This window comes from Furipterus horrens, unplaced genomic scaffold (assembly GCF_987537825.1).
Source record: "Furipterus horrens unplaced genomic scaffold, mFurHor1.1.pri manual_scaffold_5, whole genome shotgun sequence".
Classification (NCBI taxonomy): domain Eukaryota; kingdom Metazoa; phylum Chordata; class Mammalia; order Chiroptera; family Furipteridae; genus Furipterus; species Furipterus horrens.
The window spans coordinates 93,827,593-93,844,427 of NW_028327175.1; the positions used below are offsets into that span (position 1 = coordinate 93,827,593).

The window sequence follows — 16,835 nt, forward strand, 5'->3', positions numbered from 1 at the left end:
TCGCCAACGGCCGACGCTTCAGCCTGGCTCGCCTGGTGCAGCCGCATCCAATCACACTACTCAGAGCTGGAGATAGAGCCAATCATGTCTAAGTAGGAGGCGGGGACGAGAGGCTTAACTAGAAGGGATAGGGGCAGAGAGACCGCAAGGACGGAGCTCCTGGTCCTCTTCTGATGAAGACCAATCGCAAGCCAGATACAGGCGAGTGACTGTCAAGAAAACCAATTAGATTCTCTGGATGAAACCTGGACCGGCCTCTTCTCTGAGGGACGGATCTGCATACCAATAGCATGGGCGAGAAGGCGGTCCCTTCGCTAAGGAAGAGACGGGTGAGCTACAACTTTGAGACTCGAGTAAAGAACGTGAGTGCTGTGCACTGTTTGGGCTGGGAGCATTACAGGGGCAGTAGCATGTTTTAAGGAGCGAGCCAGCTTTGAAGGCGTGAGGGAGACCGGGGAGTGCTAGGCACAGTGCACAGGGGGTCGTCCAGTGGAGGCCATTCCGACCGAGGAGGCTGAGGCTGAGGCTCTGCGATGGTCTGGAGACCCTGCGGACGGCTCCCCAGAGCCTGAAGATGCCCAGCTCAATTTCTGGAGGGAGGGTCCCGGAAGCCCGGGAAAGCCTCAGTAGCTGCCGCCCAGCCTACCAGCCCAGGCAGAGAGCGCTCCGGGGCAGGAATTGTGATGACAAAACTGGGGGATTAGTGTGGGAGGGATAGTCTCTCATCTAGAAGTCATCTATTTTACAAACATGGGGACTGAGGCGGAGGGAAGTGAATGAGTTGTCAGGAGCAAACAACAAGGTGCTGACAGCTTGCACTAGAGCCCAGGCTTCCCACTGCATCAGTTTTTACGGTGGGCTTTTTATGTTCTCACCATCTGCCTTCTGGGATGAAATGGAGTGAATAAAGGGAACCCAGAAATGAGAGGAAGCTGACTGCTTTTTCTGTTTGCTGAGATCTACCATCCTTTTAGATGACTTGAAGACCTAAGTAGTCCACGTTGGTACGTTAGTAATTGCCTAACCACTCATGAGTCACATCTCAGATCTTGACATTCCTAAAGATTTATTAAAATTTCATCCTAGGTAACCCAAACCAGCTGTTTACTAGTCACTGTGAGTAAGGAGGTTTGATGGGATGGGTGACAATCTGTTAGTCCAGTATACCAAGTCTGTAATACTGTGCAGCTCAGGGCTGGTTGACCTGTACTGGGTTCTTCTGAGCCCCTGGAAGAACCAGCTACTCCTTGGATTTTTTGGTGCAAATCTGCCCCTTACCTGGGTGGACACACCCCCAAATCCTTTTTCTCCTTGTAAATAGCATTCTGCGAAGTATACTAAGCTTTCAGAGTAAATCTAGCCCTTTTTTCCACCATAATAGGTTGCCCTTCGTATATGCAGTGATGTTATTGACACAGGAAAGCAGTCTTCTTTGGAGTGTATTTTTCATGAGACTGTAAATAATTTGTGCTGAATTGTTCCTACTTTAATTTGGTGCATGCTTTTGTGAGATAGATGGTCATCAGCAGGGTCACCATCCCCCTCACTTGTCAAACTGAGCTGATACTACTTTTTTTTTTGAGTTTATACTTCCGAGCTACAAATCTTCTGGAAGCTCTGGCCTACTGAGATATGAAGAATTTACCAGTGTTTCTCTACAGAGTTAGTGCTAAAAGGGCCACAAGTGGGAAAACCTCCTACTATTCCCTGAAAGTAAAGGCCTCATGAACCAAGAGTTTACAAGTATTTCTCCTGTAAAATGCATAGGCCAAGCCATTGGGATGCTAGAGCTTAGTCAGAACTGAGGAGCTGTCTAAGAGAAAATCCCCAGCAAGGTTGGGGAAAATAGGTCACAGTGGATAGGCAGTGAGGTCACAGAGAGGTTTGTCTGCCCCAGACTCCATGGGGGAGGGCCTAGGACCCAGAGGGGCCCCAGAGGTCCCCCACGCCCAGGCAGGGGACAGTGTGGCAAAGGCAGCAGGGACTGGGCCCAAGATGGGTGCCAAGGGACCTAGAGAGATGAGGACAGGAGCAGGGAGGGGGCAGTCAGGATGGTGAGGAGAAGCCTGAGACGGAAGCTGCAAAAATTCAAAGGACCATGCAAATGGGAGGAGGCAAGGCAAGGGAAGGGCAAGAGAACAGCAAGATAACTGGGGAGGGATTACTTGGAGAAGCTGGACCAAGGAAAAAGGTAGTGACCGTGGACCTAGGAAAAAGATGTGAGGATTTGACAGGGATGAGCTGGAAGACAGAGCTATGAGAGTCCAAGATAATAATTTATGAAAGACAGACTTAGAGAAGGAAGAAAAAGAGAGGTCATCCTTATGGAACCCTTGTGCTCCCCTTTCTTCTTGGGTAGGTGAAGTGGAGCTGCCTTTCATGCGGCCCAGAGCCTGAGGGTGAAGAAAAGAAGGGGAGAGGGAACCCTATTTCTGTTCATTTGTTCCCCCAAGAGCTGGTGAGTCCTTGGGGTGGGGGAAGTATTAAGAATAAAGGATGGGGCCAGACCACTGAGGGGCTCCCAATGACCCTGCTTCCTCCCTCCTGCCCCCCCCCCTCCAGGTGGAACACATCATCTCATTTCTTCCAGTAAGAGATGTAGTCGCCCTAGGCCAGACCTGCCACTACTTCCATGAAGTGTGCGATGCTGAGGGCATATGGAGACGCATCGGTCGCAGGCTCAGTCCTCGCCTGCAACAGCAGAGTTCCGGGGTCCGGCCCTGGAAGAGAGCTGCCATTCTTAACTGTACACCTTCCCCAGAACCTCCAATTCTCTTTGCCTCTGTCCTACCTTATTCTGGGAGCCCTCCTGTTCCATAGAATTGCCTGGTGACTTCAGCATTCCCAGCCAACCTTCCAGGGCCCGTTTCTCTGGAAGAAACTTAGTAGATTCAAACATGTCATCAAGTAATTCAAATCTCTAGAGCCACCTTCTGACAGATGTGCCACCCAGAGCCCCCATTACTATCATCCCTGCCATGTCTCCTTTCGTATTCAAACCCTCTTCCAAACCTTATCTTAGGGACATCTTCCACTCCCCAAACCTCGAATTTTCCCTCCTGTAAACAGGGGTTTCTCAACATTGTCACTACTGAAATTTTGGACCAAATAATTCTTTGAAGTGGGGGACTGTCCTTTGCATTATAGGACGTTTAGCAACATTCCTGGGCCCTACCCACTAGATAACCAGTAGCAGCTCTCTCAGTTGTGACAACCAATGTCTCTCAAGGAATAAAATCTCCCCCAGATTGAGAAACATGCTTTAAAGTCCCCCTCCCTTCCTAGGGAGCCCCTATCCACTTACTTCATCTCACATACTACAGACTAAGGGAGATCCAGATAGCATATCCAGAATTAGGGGTAAAGGAGGGTTACTTGTCTTTCTGAGCCATTCCTTTTCACTCCTTCACTCCTCTGCTCTTTTCTATATATTATTATATTTCCCTTGATGTCTCTGATGCAAGTTTGGACAAAGAAGTGCTCATTTAGAAGCACATTTATGGCCCTGGGATGAGGTGGGCCAGAAAACTAACATTCAGACGTTGGGCGTAATTGAGGATATCCTCTTAAGTTTTCTATATGTCCTTTGAAAGAGGTCTGTTTCCCAGTTCTGGGGATGGAGAGGAGCTAAATACCAAGGTGTCTGAAAAATCTTGTTTGCTCAAGCTCTGATTATCTCCCTTGTGTCATCCCAACCCCTTGAACATTTCATATCCTTTCCTTCTCCAGACACGAAAGGCCTGTATTTCCAGGCATTTGGGGGCCGACGCCACTGTCTCAACAAGAGTGTAGCCCCTCTGCTAGCCCATGGCTACCGCCGCTTCTTGCCCACCAAGGACCATATCTTCATTCTTGACTATACGGGGACTCTCTTCTTCCTCAAAAATGCCCTGGTCTCCTCCACCCTTGGCCAGATCCAGTGGAAGCGAGCCTGCCGCTATGCTGTGTTGTGTCGAGGAGCCAAGGATGTGAGTACCAGAACCCTGAAGCTTAGAACCCACCCAACTTCCGGGAACTCAGGGCTCACACCAAACTGCCTTCCCTATAACAGGAACTGGAAAACAAGTCCCCACTGCCCAGCTCTGCCAGCTCTGTACCCAAGTGTCTCATCTCCCACCCCAGCCTCATCCCCCTCCAAGCCCTAGATCCTAGATACCTTTGTCTTTTCCTACAGTTTGCCTCAGACCCAAGATGTGACACAGTTTACCGTAAATACCTCTATGTATTGACCACTCGGGAGCAGCTGGAAGTGGTAGGCACAACTGGAAGTGGGGCCTGTGACTGTGTCGAGGTCTACCTGCAGTCCAGTGGGCAGCGGGTCTTCAAGATGACCTTCCACCACTCCATGAGCTTTAAACAGATTGTGCTGGTTGGTCAGGAGACTCAGCGAGCTCTCCTGCTCCTCACAGGTGTGGCTTCAAGCAGTGGTTTGCAAATTGTTTTCTGCAGATTCTTCAGGACCTACTACATGGGATGAGGAGGGAGACCTCTCATACAGGGTTCTGTAGGCCATCTCAAACCAGATAGCTCTGCTTTTGTCTGTTCCTAGTCTAAGATGCTGCATATTTCATATGAGTAAAGGGCCCTGCTTTAAATTCTAATCTCCCAGACCTCCATTCTAGGCATCTCATACCCCAAACTGCCCCCCTATTTTCTCAGTGTTTCTTGTACTTGACCACATTCCCAAGCCTGAGACCTTCTGGACTTCTTAATGCTATGCAGGGCCTTGAATCCCCAGACATCATTTCCAACATTCAGACTGTATTCTGCCACATCTAGGTTTTCTCTCCGCTGAAAGAGGTCCCTGATTTATTTTTGGTGGTAAGGGGCTGAAATCTGGGAAACTTGAGGTCACTCTGTTCTTATTTCATCTCTATCCTTTTTCTGCCAGCCCCACTCTAGGGCAGTAAACATTTCATCCTTTGTGGCTTTTAGGGGGTCTCTTGGGAAGTTAATGTAGATCTTGGAGAGTCCCTTCCTCCACATGATCATTTGTGTCGTCCCCCCCACCGCCACCCCCCAGAGGAAGGAAAGATCTACTCTTTGGTAGTGAATGAAACCCAGCTGGACCAACCATGCTCCTACACAGTTCAGCTGGCCCTGAGGAAGGTGTCCCATTGTCTGCCTCACCTGCGTGTGACCAGCATGGCTTCCAACCAGAGCAGTACTCTCTACATTACTGGTAAGAACCAGCTCCCTTCTTCTCCAGACCCCAGCCTTGGACAGATCTTCCAGATACAGACACTACCACTCTCATTGCAGCTCTGTGATAGACCCCTAGGGCATCCTAGTAAAAAATGTTGTTTAGATTCCCAGACATCATAGCTGGTATGTTTTCAATAGGTGTGAGACTCCCTGGATCTTGTAGTTTTCATCCAACATAGGGGCTTATCCCTAAGAAATGGGTGCCCAAAGCTCCTGAGCTGAGGGCACCCAACCCCCCAGACCAAGGGGGAGTGTATTTTGAGGTGCATACCCGAGGTGTGTATCGTGATCTCTTTGGGACTCTTCAAGCCTTTGACCCCCTGGACCAGCAGATGCCACTTGCTCTCTCACTGCCTGCAAAGGTAGGATCCTGGAGGGATGGAGCAGATCAAAATGGGAGGGACGTTAGGGGATGAAAGATTCTGAAGGTCTGAAATATGAGCAGGAATCAAATGATTGATCAGGGAGTGACAGAGAATCCAGAGAGAGGGTTGACATATAGAGCAAGGCCAAAAGATCATCAAGGGATAGCAGAATAGTGGTTGGGAGGTTTTGGAGTTCAGAGTTCCTCTGGAGGGCACTGAATGCTCACCTTCTTTTTCTCTTGCCCATTAGATCCTATTCTGTGCTCTTGGCTACAATCACCTTGGCTTGGTGGATGAATTTGGCCGAGTCTTTATGCAGGGAAATAACAGATATGGGCAGCTGGGAACAGGGGACAAAATAGACCGAGGGGGACCCACACAGGTGAGCCTGTTTCCCAGCAATTTTTGTCCTAACCCCCTTCCTCCAATTTCCTGATCCCTGGATCTCTCCACTTCTCCAATTTCCAAAGAATCCACTTTCTTTTCCCTAGGAGGTTAAACCAACCAGTATGTAATGCCTGTCATATTTTGTGTGTCTTACCCAGGTTTGACACTATGAGGTTCGTTCTGTGTAGTGCATGCTATAAGTGCAATAGGAATTTAGTGAAGCAGGAAGACGCGGGTGGGCTGGAGTAACAAGAATAGGTGAGATGTGAGCAGGGACTAATGGGTTAGATAGGATTCAGGTGGGGATACGGAAAGGCATGGAGACAAAGACAAAGCAGGGACAAGGACAAAGCTTGCACATAACTGGAACAGTGACTAAAGAAAAGAGGGTATTTTATAAATAGGTAGATATGATGTGGTATAGGTGGGCATGAGCTTGGAGAAGTATAGATATGGGACAGAGTCATTCAGGTTCTGGAGCAGGAGCAAGCAATCCACAAAGAGGATTGAGAACAGGTTAACTGGCTGGAGTGCACAGGAGGCTGCGAGTGAGAAGGCCTCTGGGAGGCTGTTGAGTAACAGCAGCACTTGAGACAAGGGCCTGGGGCTGGTACAGTGGCAGGGAGAATGGAAAGAAATGGATATATGAGATGTTTTAAAAGAAAATGAACAGACCCTGGAAATGAATTAGATGTGCACAGAGGGTTATAGGACAAAGGTGGCTCTGATAATAGTTCCCTTGAAGAGAGATGGGTGTTGTTGCTTTGAGGAAAGAGCATGAATTTGGACTTTTTAACAGAGAGACTAGAACAATAAAGTGGAAATATCTCACTGGCAATTTTTTGTTCCAAGTTGGCACAAGGTGGAAACAACAAAAGTAGAAATAGAGGAACAAACCTGGGTAGGAACCGCCATTATAGGCAGAATAAATGGAAAAGTTGTCACCGACACAGGAGGCACGCCCTCAAATGCCATATCCCAGAAGCCATGTGCACAGGAAGTTTCAAACAGGATAATGTAAGAATATACTTTACTGACATGGAAAGATGATCATGCTATATTTTTAGGTAAAAAAAATGTGAAATGGTTTATATAATATCATCCCATTTTTGTTTTAAAAGACAACCTATAGTAGACCTTTGAATAATACAGGGATTAGAGACACCAATCCACCCCATAGTCAAAAATTCGCATATGACTTAAGTTGGCCCTCCGCATATTTGGAGTCCCAACCATGGATTAGAAATACAGTAGACCCACAAAAAACACAATTTTGACTTGCACAGGTCCACTTATACAAAGATTTTTAACCAAGTATAAGTGGACCTGTGCTTTAAATCTAGGCATAAGTGGACCTATGCAGTTCAAACCTGTGTTCAATGGCCACCTATAAACATTTGTATAGACAGAGCGAAAAAGAATATCTAGCAAGATGCTAATAAGTGTGTGGTGGGATTTCCAGTGATTTTTTAAAAAAGATTTTCTTTATTTATTTTTAGAGAGGTGGGGAAAGGAGGGAGCAAGAGAGGGAGAGAAACATCAATGTGTGAGAGACACATTGATTGGTTGCCTCTTGCACACACCCAGCTGGGGGCCTTGCCCACAATCCAGACTTGTTTCCTGACTGGGAATCGAACTGGTGATCTTTTGGTTCACAGGCGGGCACTCAGTCCACTGAGCCACACCAGCCAGGGCTCCAGTGATTTTTAAATTAATTTTTGCTTGCCAATATGTGTCTATAATGACCATAAATTATTTATCTGTATCTTCAGAATTAAAGTGCTCACAGTGTCAGGAGAAAACCTGCAGGAGAGGCCCTGGGATTTGGCAGCTGGGAGGTCAAGTGCATTTGGAGAACATGTCAGTAGCATAGTAGGAAGAAAAGCCAGATCACAGAAATGTTCAGGAAAGACTGGCTGTGGTGAGAACAAGAATGTAGTTCATCTCAGACTAGTGATGTAACTAGTTCTGCCTAAAAAACAGAGGGAGGAAGCCACAGAAATCAAGAGAAAATGTTTTTTCAAAATAGGGTGGCCATTTGGAAAGATAATGTGAAAAACTGAAAATGATAGAGTGAAGTTCTTCCTGGGGGATAACCTGGAATTACAAAGGAGAGATTGGGTCTTTAAGCCTTGGGAAGAGGAAGGGTATTCCTTACCCTGAGACTGGAAGGCAGAATGAGAGGCTGGACTAGCTGAGGCCTGTGGTGTGGGAAAGAACAGACAGCTGGCCCTGGCCTCAGGTAAATAACCTATTTTATGGGAAGCAAAGAAGAGGGACCAACAAAAGTGCTAGACTCCATGTGGTCAGACTGGGGCTGCAAGAGAACCAGTGAGGGAGAGATTGCTGCTGGTCTTCATTCAGCAGGGCAGACCACTTGGGGAAGGTGAGCTGGGTCCTATTTCTTCTCTCTCATAGTTTCCCTAGATTCTGCCCTGAGCCTTTCTGTCACCCTTCTCTGACCTGGGCCCCCAGTCCTTTGATGTTCCCCACTTAGGGACCCTGGCTCTGTGTCCTCAGGTGCTTTATCTGCAATACCCCATTGCCATGTGGTGTGGCCTCAACCACTCCCTGCTGCTGAACCAGGGCTCAGACTTCAGCAAGGAGCTGCTGGGCTGTGGCTGTGGGGCTGGAGGCCGCCTCCCCGGATGGCCTAAGGGGAGTGCCTCCTTCGTCAAACTCCATGTGAAGGTCAGAGCAGGATTAGGCGAGTGGGCAACCAGGGAGGGCAGGTGGCACACAGGATTGTAGCTGGGGCTCCTGCAGGGACCCAGAGGCCCTATTTCCCAGCACCACTGATCTCCCTTTCCTGCCATGCACCACGGGTTCTGGCTCTCTTAGCAGATCCTGCTGGCCCTCTCTGGCTTCATATAACCTTCAGGCTCAGCCGGCCAGCTCAGGGCTGGCTCAGGGCTGGTCTCAGGAAGGAATGCAACAGCCAGAGCTTGATGGGAACCCCTCAGTAAAGGCCCCACTCAGCCACACCCCTTCTTTCCTCCAAGGTCCCTTTGTGTGCCTGCTCCCTCTGCTCTACCAGAGAGTGTCTCTACATGCTGTCCAGCCATGACATCGATGACCATCCTGCCTATCGAGACCTACCATCCAGCAAAGTGTTGGGGTCCCCTGAGCCCAACCCAGGATCCGGAGTACTCCAGGACCTTGGGGAGACAGCTTGGACCTGTAGGGAGTACCTCCACTATATCCACAGTTGCTCCACATTGCAGGACTGCCTGGCAAAGATGAAGCAGATCGTGGGCTGGATGCCCTTGTTGGCTGCACAGAAGGATTTCTTTTGCAAGGCCCTGGACTTGCTACAGAAGGCTGCTGGAGGGGTTGGCCAAGGCCCCCCCCAACCCCTGAGAGCAGATGTCCCCCACTCCTAGTCTCACCTCTGGAGGGAGAGTCTGGCTCTGGGCCAAAAGCTAAGGAGAGGTGGAGTGGTAGCAATGAATACTGTGCGTGGGGAATGGCTCACTGTGGGGTGGGGACTGCTAGGCATGCCAGGGTGGGGAGGGGACTCTTGTAATATGTTCAGGGGGCTGCCCAGGAAGGGGCCCCCAACCTTACTATCATGGACAAGAGATTTGATGGACAAATAGAATAAAAGCCTGAATTAAGACCCTGTTTTGAACCCTGGGACCTGGGAGGACAATGGGGCAGGGGATGGGGTACTCAATGCCTAGCTAAGTGGGTAAGGGAGGGCAGGAGCATGGATGGGGCAGGCAGAGCAGAAGCTGCTCGTTTTCAGGCTTTGCAGAGCTGACAGCACCTGCATCCTTCAACTTGCTTTCCCCTTCTACTCCCAAGACTTGACCAAGTCTTCTTGACTGGAAATCTAGCCCCAGCTTCTGGAACAACTCAGTCAATATACTGTATACTACTTGGTGCCCCCACTTGGATCCTCTTATTCTCACCCAGAGGAAGCCAGTTCTGACTTCAGAAAGTTTTCTCTCCATTTTCCTTCATCCCAATTTCCCTCCTCTCTGCCTTCTGTTTATCATCCAGGTCTGGTCTCACATGTCCTTTTCCCCTACTTTCTACTCCATCCCCTTCCTCCAGAAGGGAGACACTCCCTTTATCTACATGCCATGCCTCCCTGCCCCGCTCCTGTACCTCCAGATAATTTGGGAGAAAATGGGTGAGCAGGAGAGGATCATGAGTGGACTGGAGAGTCCTTGGGAAGGACTAGACTCTGTGTTCACAGGATGCTTGGGCCCTGGACAGAGGGCTTCCAGATGGCATTACTTGATGCCTGTATTATGGCTGAGGGCCTGATGCTCCCTCGGCTGTTCATTGCTCCACCCACTACTTAGGTCAGTATTTATGTGTCCAGTACCTAGAGAGGCCCCTGGACTCACCACTGTCCCAGCTCTACACTCCCTGTCCCGCCTTCCCCACCGCCCTCCCCGCTGGCCAGTCCCCACGCCCACACTCCCGAGGCTGCCTCATCTGGCACTGATTATCCCTGCTGCTGCCGCTGCTGCTGCCTGCCGCTGCCGCTGCTAAACTCAGCTGCTGCCTCTATCTTGAGGACCCCAGCGCCTCCCCCCAGAGCCATGCTGCCTGCTGCCACAGTCTCCCTCTTGGGGCTCCTCCTCACTGCCTGGGCTCTGCTGCCTTTCGCCCAGGGCCAGACCCCCAACTACACCAGGTAGGTCTCTCCGCACCTTCCAGTTAGCCTCAGTGAGTTTCAAAAGCCATTTCCTGAGAGATTATCCCTGTGGATCTTGTGGATCCTTTTGCTAACACATCACCCCTGAGATCTCCCACAGCACCTACCCATCTCTGGCCCCAAGTCCATCCTCCCTGCTGCAAGACCACTGTCTCTTGCAGGACACCACTGCTCCCCATTTCTTCAACCTCTGTTCTCTGCTCTCTAAATCTCCCCATTCATCCAGACCCTCCCACAGCCGACACCATCTCCATGGAACCTGAGAGAGCCAGGACCTGAACTTGCCTAGTAGCTGGACATTGGATTCCACAAAAGAATGAAAGATTACGGGAGAAAGTGGGGGCAGCTAGTGAGAGACTTGGGAGTCAGATACTCAAGTAGTTAGCTGGAACAGAAGCAGAGCAAAGGTTGGTTGCTCAGGGAGCCTGATAGCCAGGTTCAATTTCAGGGCCATCGCTGCTGCTTTTCAACTCTCCAACCCCTCCCCCCGCACAGCCTCGTGGCTGTGTCTACATCTGGAATTAGTTAGGCAGCTGCTGTGGACTGCCTGGCAATGGAGGGGGGAGAATGAGGAACGGAGGCTGAGGAGGATTCCGGAAATTCCTGCTGGGTTGCGGGTGGGGACGGGGGTGTTGGAGGTATGGCCAAGTTTCTGGTCCCACTTTTTCCTGATCTTCTACTATAGTGTTTCCCACCCCAATTCCATCTTGGCTGGCTGAGGCCGTCCCAGATCCCTTAGGCCTTTTTATCCCATCCTCCAGGCTTCCTTCCTTGGCCTCCCCCATCCTCATTACCTTATCCCAGCCTGTTCACTACTCCCTCACCCATGACTGACCCCTCTTCTGTCCTCCAGACCTGTGTTCCTGTGTGGAGGGGATGTGACTGGGGAGTCAGGTTACGTGGCAAGTGAGAGTTTTCCCAACCACTACCCCCCCAATAAGGAGTGCATCTGGACAATAACGGTGAGAAGGCGCCTCTGATCACTACCCCTTGTCAAAGTCTCCAAGGCCTGAATTCAGGAAACCAAAGTCCCTCTCCCAGCACCACTTCTCCCTGGGGAAATCCAAGCCCCCTCCCCTCTGTCACTGATAACATCAGTGTCCACATTAATAGGTGGCAAATGTCCTCACTCTTAACCCTTAATTCAAAGCCTGTTATTCCATTCCCAACTTCATTCCTAACCCCCTGCAATCTAATCTCTCCATAGACATCAGGTCTCAGTTTTCTGCACAAGCCTGCTCTGCACCCTGATAGGGTCCCTTTATGTTCAGACCCAAGTTTATCTAGGAAATCCTTGGGGAAAGGGAAGTGCCCTCTGCCTGGGTTGTGAATGACTTGACTTTGTGGGTCCCCGCCCTTGTCTCTGTAATCAGGTCCCTGAAGGCCAGAGTGTGTCCCTCTCTTTTCGAGTTTTTGACCTGGAGCTACATCCCGCCTGCCGTTATGATGCTCTGGAGGTCTTTGCTGGGTCTGGAACCTCAGGCCAGCGGCTTGGACGCTTCTGCGGGACATTCCGGCCAGCGCCCATAGTTGTCCCAGGCAACCAGGTGACCCTGAAGATGACAGCAGATGAGGGCACAGGAGGACGAGGCTTCCTGCTCTGGTACAGCGGGCGGGCCACCTCAGGCACTGGTGAGACCTCCCTCACCTTCGCCTTCCCCCTCTCCTGGCCCCACCCTGGCACAAGTCCTGCCCCCAGCCTTAACCTCCACCCCATGAGCCTAGGTCCCCATTGCCTCCCTTTTCCTTTTTCCTCACTAACTGCCCCTCCAGTCCCTTCTCCTCGTCTTCTCTCCCCCTCTCCTTGCTCCCACCCACCCCCTCTTCCAGGCCCCACCCCAGGCGCAAGGCGGAAATGGGTCACCGACCCGCGGGTGGAATGGGCGGCCTGGGGTTACTGGGACGGTGAGTAACTGCCTGCCCCCGTCCGCAATCGGGCTCCCTCTGACTGTGTGAGGAGTCCCCCCAGGAAGGGGGACCAGGTTCCCCTGACCCGGAGCCCCCTACCCAGCCCGGGGCTCCCGATTGCGGTCCCATTACCCCCTCCTGGCGGCAGAAGTCTCCCCTAAAATGTTTAAGGCACGGACCTCCCAAAGGGGCCTAGGAGGCTATGCCCCAATTTGAGGGAACCCTCGCAACGTGGGGACTCTCCAGCCTGCAAAAGGGACTTCTCTGCCGGGCAGGGGAGATGGGATCTACCAGGGGAAGAGGAACGGTGTGGCAGCGGGTCAGGGGGAGGGGCAAGAAGGAGCGTGTCTAGCCAATTCCTCCTCCCCCTTCCACCGCCAGCCTGGGCGCCAGGAGGTCCTAGACTTTCCTGAGTCTCGCTCCTCCTCTGCTAACCTACCCATGTCCTCCCTTTCCCTCTTCTTGCCCCCTCATCCTGAGACCCCGACATCCGACCTTCCTGCACGAGCTCCCAGCCTAGAGCTCTACTCAAGCTGACCGAGGGTCTCCACTGCTCCCCACCCCCACTCCTCTCTCCCCTTCCCAGAGCACCAATTTTGCGGGGGGCGGCTGGAGAAGGCCCAGGGAACCTTGACCACGCCCAACTGGCCCGAGTCTGATTATCCCCCGGGCATCAGCTGTTCCTGGCACATCATCGCGCCCCCAAACCAGGTACCGACTCCCTGCCCGGGCTGTTCTCGGGGACCCCGGCAGCGTCCTCCAGCATGCAGCTAGCAAGAACATCTACTATGTCTTAAGCACAGAGCTTGCACTGGTGGGGAGCAAAAACAGGCCCAACGTGCTTGCACGCAAACAAAAAATGTAAAATTACACCTGTGACCAGCGAGGTATCTGATGCTGATAAACTGTTATGGTGTGTGTCGGGAGGACGGGGGTGGTGATGGTGGCGGTTGGTGAAGGAGGAAGAGGTCGTGGAGAAGGCGGATCCTGGGTCTGTTCCTTGAGAATGAGGCAGGACTTGACTTTGCCCACTATGGCGGGGGACACCCCTGCAGGATTCTGGTATATGTGATCCTCCAAGCTGCTGCGGTGTGAATGCATTAAGAGGAGGGTGCAAGGGGGTGTGAGAGGAGGCTGCAAGCATCCCCAAGTGGGTAATAGGTGGAGGAGGCGAGAGGTGCCCAGTAGCCTCTGCCCTGCCATCAGGTGATCTCGCTGACCTTTGGGAAGTTTGATGTGGAGCCGGACACCTACTGCCGCTATGACTCGGTCAGCGTGTTCAACGGAGCCGTGAGCGATGACGCCAAGAGGCTGGGGAAGTTCTGCGGAGACACAGCCCCGGGGTGAGGGGGCAGGACCTGGGTGGGTGGTAGGTCCTGGTGTCTCCACCTTCCCAGGTGCCAGAGTCCCACCTTGCTGCTGTTGGGAGGGGTGGGGCTTAGCTGAAGAGGCGGGATCTGAACCCACCAGCCCCAAACCGGTAGGTGGAGCAGGTAGGGTACCAGGCTCGCACCAGGACTGTGGTCCTTGGGTACAGAGGCCAGTGGGGCCCAAGAAGTCAACCAGGGAGGAGAGGTTAAAATGCCATCAGCCTAGGTAGAAGCAAGGTGCAGGCCCTTGACGCCTCCCCTAATGCCCCACCACTGCCTGCAGTCCCATCTCCTCCGAAGGGAATGAGCTCCTCGTCCAGTTCGTCTCGGACCTCAGTGTCACAGCTGATGGCTTCTCAGCCTCCTACAGGACCTTGCCACGGGGCACCACTAAAGAAGGGCCAGCCCGGAGCCCAGGGGAGGATGCCCAGCCAAGTCCCCCGCTCCTTGGCCCAGGCCCTAAGCCAGGAGCTGAGCCCAAAGTCAAGCCTGAACCCCCTCCTGCAGAGAAACCAAAAGCCTCACCTGAGGCCAAGGCAACCCCTGTGGGCTCTGGTGAGTCTGGGAAGGGGGCGGAATGAAACATAGACTGAGGGAGGTGTATCAAAGAGTTCCTTCCTGGGCTTTCATTCATTCATACAACACTCACTGGTGCCACCTGTGCTAATAATGTCTGGTACTGGGTGCTGGGACCCAAAGCTGGATAGAACTCTGAACAAACTCAAATCAATGAGGCTGTTATAGGGAAAGTAGTCCTTCCTACCTGCTGGGTAGGTCACCCTCCACAATGTCCCCCTCCCACTCCTAGATATACCCAGTGTCACCTGCCCAAAGCAGTGCCGGCGGACAGGCACCTTGCAGAGCAACTTCTGTAACAGCAACCTGGGTAAGAAGCCTCATTCATATGCTCTGCTCTTCTAGCTCCTCTAACTTCCTCTCCTGTCCCCAAAGTGCCCCTTCCTCTGGTTCCAGCCCTACCTCTGTCTCCTGTCTCCTCACCTCTCACCCTCACTCTCCCACAGTGGTGACTGCAACAGTCAAGTCCATGGTTCGGGGCCCAGGGGAAGGCCTCACTGTCACTGTCAGTCTCATTGGTGCTTACAAAACTGGAGGCCTGGACCTGCCCTCTGCACCCACAGACACTTCCTTGAAGTTTTATGTGCCCTGCAAGCAGTGCCCCCCCATGAAGAAAGGTAACAGGGATGTGGGGTAGAGAGGAGGGGGGCGGTACTTAGCCTCATGGAAATGATAGAGGTGGTAGAATCTTAGAGGCTCAGATGAGAAGGTACATCTACAAAGTATATAACATGAACTCTCAATTCCTCTTTCCCCTCCTCCCCCAGGATCCAGTTATCTGCTGATGGGCCAGGTGGAAGAGAACAGAGGTCCCATCCTCCCTCCAGATAACTTTGTGGTTCTCTACCGGCCCAACCAGGACCAGATCCTCACCAACCTCAGCAAGAGGAGGTGCCCCTCCAAGCCTGTTCGGGCTGCTAGGTCCCAGGGCTGAAACCCAGACCAGCCTTGGACCTTGGCTCTAGGGACTCATTTTTTATCCAAATAAATGTTCCTTTACTGAGGAAGGGGTCACATATCCATTTCTATGGTTTTGGTGTCCATCTTGGGGATTTCTTTGTGTTCGTTCATTCATTAAACTCAACAGACATTTACTATACAGAATAATCCTTTAAGAACCTAAGTTGAATCTTGTCACATCTTTGCTCAAAACTCCCACACATGAAAACATACACACAATGGTAACTAATTAGAGATTATGGATATGTTAGTGAGGGTGATTGTGGTGATCTTTTCACAATCTATACAAGCCATCAAGTTGTAGACCTTAACTATACACAATTTTTATGTCAAAGATATCTCAAAGCTGTTAAAAAGAAATTTTAAACACTCTCCTATAGTTTTCCATCAGTTTCAGAATAAAATCCAAAGTCCTACTGTGGGCTCAAAGGGTCTAGATCAGCAGTTCTCAACCTGTGGGTCGTGACCCCTTTGGGGGTCGAACGACCCTTTCACAGGGGTTGCCTAAGACCATCGGAAAACACATATATAATTACATATTGTTTTTGTGATTAATCACTAAGCTTTAATTATGTTCAATCTGTAACAATGAAACAATGTATATCCTGCATACCAGATATTTACATTACGATTCATAACAGTAGCAAAATTAGTTATGAAGTAGCAACGAAAATCATTTTATGGCTGGGGGTCACCACAACATGAGGAACTGTATTAAAGGGTTGCGGCATTAGGAAGATTGAGAACCACTGCTTTAGATGATCTGCATCCTTCATCTCTCCTCTCATCTCCCTTAAGACCACTGTTCCAGTCACACTGGCTCCTTGACCATTTATGGTACACTGGCTTTGCCTGTGCTATTCCCTCTATCTGGAATTCTCTTGCATAGATAGTTCATGCTCAATTCCTAACTTCAATCAGATCTCAGCTCAAAGTTCATTCTAGTGAATCACTTGTTCATTCCAAATGACAGGCATTGATTTAGGCACCAAAGGTACAACAAAATAAAGTCCTTGTTCTTGTGGAGCAGAGATAAACAGTAAAATAAACGTAAGGACAAGTAACTGAGTGCTATGAAGAAAACAAAAGTACAATTAAGAGGACAGAGGGGAAGTCTACATTTGATAGGGTGTTCAGGGAGGGCTTTCGGATAAGATCGACTTCGTTTTTGCTCCACTGCTAACCAATTGTGTGGCCTCGGGGGAGACTGTTCACCTTGCTGAAGTTTTCTTGTCTGTAAGAGTTTAAGATTTGGAGTGATTATGTAAGTGGCAGGGTTGGTAAATCTTAATTCCCTGTGCAAATGTGAGTGATTCCAGAGTCCCGTGCAGGAAGGAAAGAATCAGGAGAGGAACGCAGGACTGAGACTCAAATCCAACTGGCAGCAACCTC

The 16,835-nt window shown here is 50.9% G+C and overlaps 2 protein-coding genes across 4 annotated transcripts; both read left to right on the plus strand.

The window, feature by feature from the left end:
- Window positions 1–153: 153 nt before the first annotated feature.
- On the plus strand, window positions 154–9,576 carry FBXO24 (F-box protein 24). Of its 3 annotated transcripts, none has more exons than XM_090276763.1 (10): window positions 156–353; window positions 2,360–2,458; window positions 2,563–2,746; window positions 3,730–3,968; window positions 4,175–4,409; window positions 5,024–5,182; window positions 5,446–5,567; window positions 5,821–5,952; window positions 8,478–8,648; window positions 8,960–9,576. In XM_090276763.1, exons 1-10 carry the CDS (start codon window positions 291–293, stop codon window positions 9,338–9,340), a joined length of 1,785 nt encoding a protein of 594 aa, XP_090132889.1. In that variant the 5' UTR covers window positions 156–290; the 3' UTR covers window positions 9,341–9,576. The 3 variants fall into 3 exon arrangements, with proteins under 3 accessions (XP_090132891.1, XP_090132889.1, XP_090132890.1); XM_090276764.1 differs by having other exon boundaries at window positions 156–329; XM_090276765.1 differs by lacking the exon at window positions 8,478–8,648 and having other exon boundaries at window positions 154–353.
- Window positions 9,577–10,405: 829 nt separating this feature from the next.
- On the plus strand, window positions 10,406–15,486 carry PCOLCE (procollagen C-endopeptidase enhancer). Its single transcript, XM_090279087.1, has 9 exons — window positions 10,406–10,608; window positions 11,483–11,591; window positions 12,003–12,261; window positions 13,124–13,248; window positions 13,744–13,880; window positions 14,191–14,462; window positions 14,716–14,793; window positions 14,930–15,100; window positions 15,251–15,486. Exons 1-9 carry the CDS (start codon window positions 10,514–10,516, stop codon window positions 15,415–15,417), a joined length of 1,413 nt encoding a protein of 470 aa, XP_090135213.1. The 5' UTR covers window positions 10,406–10,513; the 3' UTR covers window positions 15,418–15,486.
- Window positions 15,487–16,835: the final 1,349 nt, after the last annotated feature.

Coding starts and splice junctions, on each gene's coding strand:
- FBXO24 (XM_090276763.1), top strand. CDS start 291: ATGGGCGAGAAGGCGGTCCCTTCGCTAAGGAAGAGACGGGTGAGCTAC. Junction 2,747..3,729: donor GAGAGCTGCCATTCTTAACT/GTACACCTTCCC, acceptor TTCCTTCTCCAG/ACACGAAAGGCCTGTATTTC. Junction 8,649..8,959: donor TCGTCAAACTCCATGTGAAG/GTCAGAGCAGGA, acceptor CTTTCCTCCAAG/GTCCCTTTGTGTGCCTGCTC.
- PCOLCE (XM_090279087.1), top strand. CDS start 10,514: ATGCTGCCTGCTGCCACAGTCTCCCTCTTGGGGCTCCTCCTCACTGCC. Junction 10,609..11,482: donor CAGACCCCCAACTACACCAG/GTAGGTCTCTCC, acceptor TCTGTCCTCCAG/ACCTGTGTTCCTGTGTGGAG. Junction 13,249..13,743: donor TCATCGCGCCCCCAAACCAG/GTACCGACTCCC, acceptor CCCTGCCATCAG/GTGATCTCGCTGACCTTTGG.